The sequence below is a fragment of the Epinephelus moara genome, chromosome 14, assembly GCF_006386435.1.
Source record: "Epinephelus moara isolate mb chromosome 14, YSFRI_EMoa_1.0, whole genome shotgun sequence".
NCBI classification, from domain to species: domain Eukaryota; kingdom Metazoa; phylum Chordata; class Actinopteri; order Perciformes; family Serranidae; genus Epinephelus; species Epinephelus moara.
The window spans coordinates 42,320,460-42,329,197 of NC_065519.1; the positions used below are offsets into that span (position 1 = coordinate 42,320,460).

The window sequence follows — 8,738 nt, forward strand, 5'->3', positions numbered from 1 at the left end:
AAAATCTATATAAGCGGAAGTTATGGGTTCTTGAGGCAAATGTGTTCCTCATGAGGAGAGGCATCTCTGTGCAAAGTTTCATGTCTCTACGACATACGGGGCATGAGATATGCCCATTCAAAGTCTGACCTTTCAATGGGTTGCTATAGCGCCCCCCTTTGGCCAATTGATGTAATATTGCTTCATTCACATCCTCCCATGACCCTCTACCACTGTGCCAAATTTCACATGGATTGACCAAGTCAGTGAGGAGAAAAACGTGGAACAGACACACACAGACACACACACAGACAGAGTTTTCATCGTTATAAGATAGTACAACATGATAAAATCTCCCACAAATGACACATTTAAACAGTTTCCAAATACAAAAAATGTGCTTGATATCACTGACTCCAGTGTGCGCATGGTGAGAGAGGAGAGGGAGAGATGTTGCGCTGCTGCCAGAGGACTCGCTGAATGTGTTCCCTCTGAGCGGCAACTCACTAAAACAGTCTGAGAAGTTCGGGGCTGTGAATTACACATTCAGGACGCCTCAGTTTATTCCACACTACTGAAGCTGCTCCTCCTTTTGGAACCACCGTAGAATCAGTAATAATTTCACTTTCAGCCATGCTTGTTGTTGCTGTGGGTAACAGTATGACATCAATATGTCAACAAGTCAAAATATTGCAAGTATCACGATATGAATTTTTCATATCATATTAAAAATTATACAGGTATGTGAATGATGTGATATAGCACACACCTAATAATGAGGCTACCATAAAACTTGAATTAGTAGCCCTGGCTATTATTTGCTGAAGTCAACAGGCTTATATTTGGGACAAGTGTCTATATAAGAGAGGCCTGTAATTCCTTTTACACAAAACTGTTGTTATGCAAAGATGGGAAAATTGTTTATTTGAATCAGTATGAATATTACTTTTATAAAAAATTAGGCTTTAAATAACATCAATTATAAACCATTAGTTTAACTAGCTCCAAGCAGACAAGGCATCAGAGAGAGTGTTATGACATTTTTTACAGCACTCGAGGATTACAGCATCTGATGTATCAACCCAACACCACTTTATTTTGTTTAAACAATACACACAACTTGGATTAATTTTTATGAATGGCCCCTTTCTTTTGACCGGTGAATCCTTATGGACTAAAGGAACATGAATAACTTAAAAGGTAATCGAGAAATGGACACATATTCTGACTTTATGACAGCTTTAGAGGAAGGGAGTCACCTTTTTTTTTCATCATGCCAGTAAATCTGATTGAATTACGGTCTTCTCTGATGCTCATGGTTTCAGTAAAATGAACTGAACAATTGAATTGTGGAGAATCTAACCCAGCTAACGATGTGTAGCATCTCCATATTGACAAGGGCTTAAACATTTATATTTGTATGTGCAGTTTAAACAGCTAATTACCGTTAGCTCAAGACGTTTATTTGTAGAAATGTGCAGCCACACCAGGCTAGTCAAAGGGACTGGGTGTTTAATTGGGACTAGGCTTTTATTTGAAGTATTACAGTTCATTCTTTTGATCTAGCTCCAATCTAGCTCCATTTGATTGACGCACCCAGGATTGTGGTACCTGCTTTATTAACATAATACCTCTATTTATTCTCTTAAAATAATATCTACAAATTTGAATCGTTTTTACGAAAAATATTTTTCTCTTTGATTGGTGGACCTGTACAGACTAAAGGAATAGAAATAATCAAGGAGTAGACCCATACAGACTTTATGACCACTCCAGAGGTAGGGAGTCAGCACCCTTTTTCGCCTCTCTTGTTTACCACGCAGATAAATGAATGAATGAATTATTGTTTGGTGCTCATGGTTTCAGTAAAGTGAACTATATGATTGAATTCTGGAGAATCTAACTGAGCTAATGGTGTGTAGCATGTCCATATTGACAGAAGCTTAAACTTGTAAGCAGGATCAAAGCAGCTAAATAACATTAACTCAAGCAGACTCAATAGGCTTTAAGAGCTGTTATATCAAAAGAACTTATTAAAAATATACTACTTTGCAGTGTCACTGGTAACCACACCTGGCATCTAACTGAGAAATTAACTCTCTCTGCAGTCCTTTTTTTTTATTCCCAATTTTCTCTGCTCCTCTCCGGCTTCTACTCTCTCAGCTGACTATGGGCATCACCCTAAATTAATCCAACCAGATTTTGCCACAATCTCTCTAAGCCAATCATGTCGTTGCTGTCAAGTTTTTAAAAGTGGTTCTCCTCTCTGCTGCTGTCAGTTGTCCGTGTAGGTCAAACAGATGCGACCCTTCTCCACCCCATCCACCTTCAGCCTTCAGCTCATCACTGCCCAAGTCCTTCTCCTCATCCTATCATCCTCATTCTCAAGCCATCCCTCTTTTCACCTGCACCACCAGTGTGTAGACTCCATCAGGGGGATGTTCTTAAATTAACCCCCTAATTATTCACATCTCAGTGGGGTCTAATCGCCAAAGAATCCTTCACATTCATCATATTGTGCATTTTGTAATACATTTTTGTTCATTCTAGTCTTTCCTGATTGAACATGTTTATTCATCAAAACATGTGGCCACACCCAGTTAGTATAAGGGACTGTGCATTTCATTAGGGCTTAGCTTTTGATTGTTTTTCATTGTAGCCATAATTTCAAACGTTTTGCACGCTGAGATGTCTAATACACCATGCCACCAGATCCCTGGCACAAAAAGGATCAAATGCAGGTATTGTTTGACTGGATATGTTTTGATACTACTTGGAACTGTGTTATTTTGGTCAATATCTTAAAAGGGCAATAAACGGAAATTCATCATTGCTAGATTGAAGGAATTAAAAAATTGCTATGTGAAGAACTAGAGGTGTAATTTCATCTGGAGTATAGCATGACCTCACACACCCTCTCTCTGTGTTGATCTCCAGCCCATTGTTTACAAGCCGGTCCGGCTGCGTGTTCATGTACGTTCATGTGAATTGCTGCCTCCTCCCTCCTCTCAGAGCCCTTGGCCCTCCCTCCCTATAAAAGGCTACAGCCAGTGAGCAATGGCAGCGTGTATTTTCGAAGCGAAATGGCGGAGAGCAGAACGAAACGTTCACCTGAAGACGACCAGGATCCGACATTACCTCAAAAGCAAGAAGTTGTCGGATAAAGAAAGGGACAGAACCCGGATTAACATTGGCCTTGCATTTCCAAGGTGGAGAGCACTGCGAGAGCTAAAGGGGCTACAATTTGACTCAGAGCTCGTCTTCTCCTGGACAGGTAACAGCTAAGTAACAACATAAAGTCAAATGTCTGTTTTAATTAGTGTTACAGTAACGTTAGACACATGTCGCCATGTCGATTCAATTAAATTTAATGTTACAATCGTAGCATGGGTTAATGTCCGGAGCTTGAGTTATTAGCGGCTCGGTCCCAGCAATGGGTCAGGCGTTACGGTTGTGTTAGGTGAGTAGCCCGGCAGCCCAACTAACATTTGCAGTTAGCATTGTAAAATGTAGCAGGGCTAAAACATCGCTCTCACTCACGGAGAAAAGTAGGAACGTTAGCGTTAGCTCCCGGTGTTAGCACCAGCCGGGATCTGGTGATGGCTCTAGCCGAGTCGGCTGCCACCGGCTACTGGAGTAACGTTAACTCACTGAGCCTCGCCTCCATCTCAGCAAATATATTACATTTATTACAGGTACCATCATCATTGAAGTAGGCAGGGGAATAGCTAAACACAGCAGAGATCGAGAGGGAGTGAAAGACATCGCTAACTGCTAAACTAAGTTTAGACGAGGCGAATGGGGGGTGGGGGGGGGGCAGAGGTAGAGGGAGGTGTGGCTCATGACACACTTTGTTTTGGTCTACAGGCAGTGCACAACAGCAAACCTAGCGGTGAAACGATTTCACTTTTTGCCCCTTTAAAGGTATTGACTACCAATACACAATGTAGTGAGTTCCTTTGTTCATCCAAATTCAGATACAGTTTTTCTGGTTTAACAGGCTGTTTTAAACAGAACTGCTGAACATCTGTCAGGGATGAGATGTTGAATGTTACCACCATGCAGTCATTTGTTAAATATAATCACTTGTGTTCTTGCTCTTTCTGTCTTTATTTGTTTCACTGCCGCTCTTGTTTTTTAGTAAATATCCAGACAGCCTGACAGAAGTGAAACTGCACAGTCAGCGAGTGTGGCTGGAGCTTTTGGAGTCTGCATTCTCTGAACAGCTAAAGGGAATGATCAAGCACAAACGCAGAGAGACGCTTGCTTCATTTTATTAATATTGCATACCAGTTGGGAGTTTTTCTCACAGCACCAAAGAGCAAAAAACAGAAACAAACCTGAGATCGTGCCCGTTCTCTCATCTTGCGCTCTCGGCGGTCCTGGACGGTGGACAGGTAGTTGACAGCTGCGTACTCCAACACAGACAAAAAAACAAAGACGAAGCTGACCCAAAGGTAAATGTCCACCGCCTTGATGTAGGACACACGGGGCATGGACGCATTCACTCCAGTGATGATGGTGGACATGGTCAGCACTGTGGTGATGCCTGGACACAAGATACACAATGTTCTAGTTAAACTAAAGTGCAGTCTAGTTTTACTTTCACAGCGTAGACACAGTATAATAGGCTGCTCTGGATAAAGACACTGACCCAGTGTTGGGTAGCTAAAGCTATAGAGCAATAAACACACATTTTGGGCCCTCAAATCCACTGTTTTCAATGTAGCTATTTCGAGCATTACATCCATCCCACAGACATCATTTTTGGCCTAAAATACTCTTGAAAAACAATGCCTGGAAGAAGATCACCTCCAAACTTTTTTTTTTTTTTTAATTAAATATATTTTTTGGGCGTTTTAGCCTTTAATTGATAGGACAGCTCAAGTGTGAAGGGGGGAGAGAGAGAGAGAGGGAAGGACATGCAGCAAAGGGCCACAGGCTGGAGTCGAACCCGGGCCGCTGCAGCAACAGCCTTGTACATGGGGCGCCTGCTCTACCACTAAGCCACCGACGCCCCAATCACCTCCAAACTTGATTTCTGGTTAGTAGGCTATTATATAATGGTGGTTATGGTCGCTTAGCAACGTAAGACACAACCTGCCCCTGTACCATAGGTTAGCACAGAGTTGGCAAAAGAGTAGCAAGCAGCGCCCCTGCTCGCATTTTCTAGGTGTTCAGAGTTGCAGCATGTAGGCACCCAATAGTTAAGTGGTTTGAGATGGCCAGAGTCCTGCACCGGGTTGGGTACCTGTGGGTAAATGAAAAAGGTGTGCACTATATATGTGATATTTTTACATTTTAATCACTATTATCAAGCCACAATTCCTTCTATTTTGAAAGTCAGTGGCACAAATGAACCTTTGACCCTGTGGTCACATTTGTCACCGACATGGAGGACGATGAAACTTTGCAGCCCGAGGATGAGGTGGCAGCCTTCGTTTGAGTGCAAGACACCCAATACACCACTTTTGAGGTTTTATGGTGGTGGAAGGAGCATGCCAAAATGTTGTAGTGACTGTAGCTTGTGTCTGTTTAATCACGGTTGCGGGTAGGGTCGCAAGACTTTAATTAACAGGTGCAGCTTTGACTTAGACCTACTGACTGGTAATGGGTCGGTTATGGTGACAGACTTCACAGGTATGGGCGGGTATGGGTTTTCAAAAACTGACTCTGGAGTGGGAGTCCCAGGTATGAAGACAATGTCTTAGCCGCAGTGGCTATGCTGCTATGCTCGCTTTGCTGCATGTTATCACCCATCTTCCCCCCCTTTTTTATACATATCTATCTATCTATATATCTATCTATATATATATATATATATATTATATATATATATATATATATACACATATATACATATATATATGTATATACTGTATGTATATATGTATAAACATAAAAATTGATGAAGCATACACTAAAAATGTTGCGCTGCTCTTTAATATCTGTCAAATGACACTTATCAAACATGTTGAGCACCCTACCTTAAATCAGGAATTTTACAATATGATGCAACGTGGTCCAACAGCCCTGCAATAAATACCACCCTGACAAGCTCTTATGAAGATTTGCAGGTGAGAAGGTGTCAGTGCTGGAATAATGACTAAGAAGTTTTGCTCAAGTAAAAGAGGTAATACCACAGCGTCTGTTACAAGTAAAAGTTCTGCATTCAAAAATGGATTTAAAAGTGTAATTAGCATTAAAAGTACCAAACGTGAAAGTATGTCATTATGGCCCATTTCAGAATAATGTATATTATTGGACTGTAATCCATTATATACATTAAATTGTTATATCAATATTATCACTGATACATTGTGTAGGCATCACTTGCATAAAGGGATGATCATTGTAAGTACATTATACTACTGGTAGATTTTTCTTCTAATCATAATACATCAAAATGTGTGTTGATTGTATTGTGTATTGTATTGTCTGAAAACTAACCAGATAAAGTTATATTTAAATAATATATAAATACGTTTTCCCTTCAAGTGTTTAGAAAAGTAACCCTACAGCACATTGGGACATAATGTAGTGTTAAGGAGTTGTTGCATCTCTAAATGCAATGATGTTAAAAGAATGTTGTATGCAAAACTGGATGTTTCTAATAATTTATGAATAACATTTAAAATTTAGGGCTGTAGTTTCCCGGCGCAGCGCAGGGTGGCGCAGGGTGCCGAACCCCGCGCAGAGCTAGTTTCGAGCAGCGCAACCCGAGGCACGCTCAGTTTGGTAGTTTGGCAGACCGAGGTGCGCTGAGATGGGTGTGGCGGCGCAGCAGGGGGAGGTGTCGACAGATCCAGCTTGGCGCAGTGACAGTTTCGTGCCAAAAGGCTTCGCCAAAGGTGCGCTAAAAGCTCGCCAGCTGAAACCACGTCTACTGTCAGTGCAGGGGGAGCCGAAGTTTGGCTGACCAGCGGACAGTGCACACACGTCACCAAAACCTCACAGGCAGGTTTCCAAACCTCACAGGCAGGTTTCCAGAATAACAGGCACATTAACGATGCAATAAATACCCAAAAAAACACAATTCAATGCAACTATCTGCAATCAGCACATAAATGTATCTCTATATCGACTGTCCCGTCACATCTGATGTCAGATCAAAGGGGATTGGCACCGTTTGGCACGTTTGGCACGCGTAATGGAAACCCAACCTGATTTGATTAACACAGCTGCAAACTAATGAGTTCACATCCCTCTCAGCCAACCACAAACAGCCACAGCATCAGATAGGGAGTATATATTCAGCATCTGTCATCTTAGAAAAGTCAAAAGAAAAGAAACAGAGTGAGACTGCGAGAGAGAAAGAGAGAGCGCGCGCGCACGAGAGAAACGCAACATTGATTTACAATTGTGGTGACCTCCTCCCAGGCTACCTTTGCATCATCAGCCCGTGGAGGTCTGCTCGCAGTTCCGTATATTCGGACACTGCGAGCTTGGACCTCCCGGACCAAAACATCAGTTTCCTCCTGGGAGAAGTTTGGCCGTCTGACGCTGCTGCTCTCTTCTGCCATGGCGAATTGAGTAAACTCTCATTACGCCTTCGCACGGCGCATTTAAGGGCGAGGAGAGGGGCTCATTTGATTGGTGTGATGTGTGTAAAACCCAGTCCACGCCTTCTCTCCTCCCTCTTTCCGACTTGCGCCGGTAGGAGGGACGGAGGTGGGACGAGTAGCTGCGCCAGGCGCACGGTGTCCCAAACTTGCAAAATCCGCCTGGCCACACCCAGTTGGCGAAGCGCAGGTGCGCTGTGCCCCCGCCTCGCCCGGTCTGCGAAACTAGAGCCCTTAGTGTTTTTTTTTTTTTTTTTTAATTATCAACAGATTCTGATAGTCTGGTGACCTGTCCAGGGTGTACCCCGCCTCTTGCCCTATGTCAACTGGGATAGGTTCCAGCCCTACCCAGCTCTGAATAAGATCAGCAATCATTAATAATAAATAAATGAATAAATGAATGTCAAAAGATTCCAGGAGAAGAACAAAGTCAACAACACTGTAAACCCCAATCCATACATGAGGCAACATTTTTATGTTAAGTCAACACAAATGCCCTGGATTGTCAAAATAACATAAAAACTTTATGTTCACTTGACACAAAAACTCATCCCTTGTGAGCTGGATATAATTTGTTCAAGTTATTTTACTAAAATTAATAAAGCCAACTTTGTCTAATTAGTTTAAGACCAACACTGTCACTGTGCACCTAACATATTGTGGTGTGTTGGGGCTAAATGGATGATGTTTCCCAGAATGCCGTGATACAATGTATTGAAGGCCATAAGCCAAAGAAAACTGTTTTTGAATGTGCTCTAAGTCACTCATGTTACCCATTACACAGTGATTAATGTTTATGTAAATCACAATAGCCCCTTGTACACTGCCAGATTTTCCGCGAATGTTGGGCCACTTTGCCGGCAAACTGCGAGCGTTTAGACACACAGAGCCGGATTGGTGAGTTGATCCGAAGTGCCCACTTTTCCGCCTAGCAGGGTAGACATATTGGCGGAATCTTTTGGTTTAAAAAGACCGAGGCGGCCTTCTGCAACGGGAGGGGCTGTTGATGACGCCGCACGTGCGACCCACTGCTGGTGGATAAACAGGAAACAGCTGATAGCAGGAATTAGTGAGCAGCTAGTAGCAAGAGGGAAACACAAACCTGACAGACACTGTAAAGATGAGCAACTGGGGAGACAAGGAATTGCGCGCCCTCCTTGCCCTCGCAAACAAAGAGGCCATTAACCGTCAGATGAC

The 8,738-nt window shown here is 42.6% G+C and overlaps 1 protein-coding gene across 1 annotated transcript in view; it reads right to left on the minus strand.

Annotated features, from left to right (window-relative positions):
* The window catches only part of gabrr2a (gamma-aminobutyric acid type A receptor subunit rho2a), a 97,886-nt gene that overhangs the window by 10,922 nt on the left and 78,226 nt on the right, over window positions 1-8,738 (minus strand). The window contains exon 8 of the mRNA XM_050062307.1: window positions 4,320-4,528. Within this exon, the coding sequence (XP_049918264.1) occupies window positions 4,320-4,528 (209 nt within the window). The remainder of the gene's footprint in view (window positions 1-4,319; window positions 4,529-8,738) is intronic.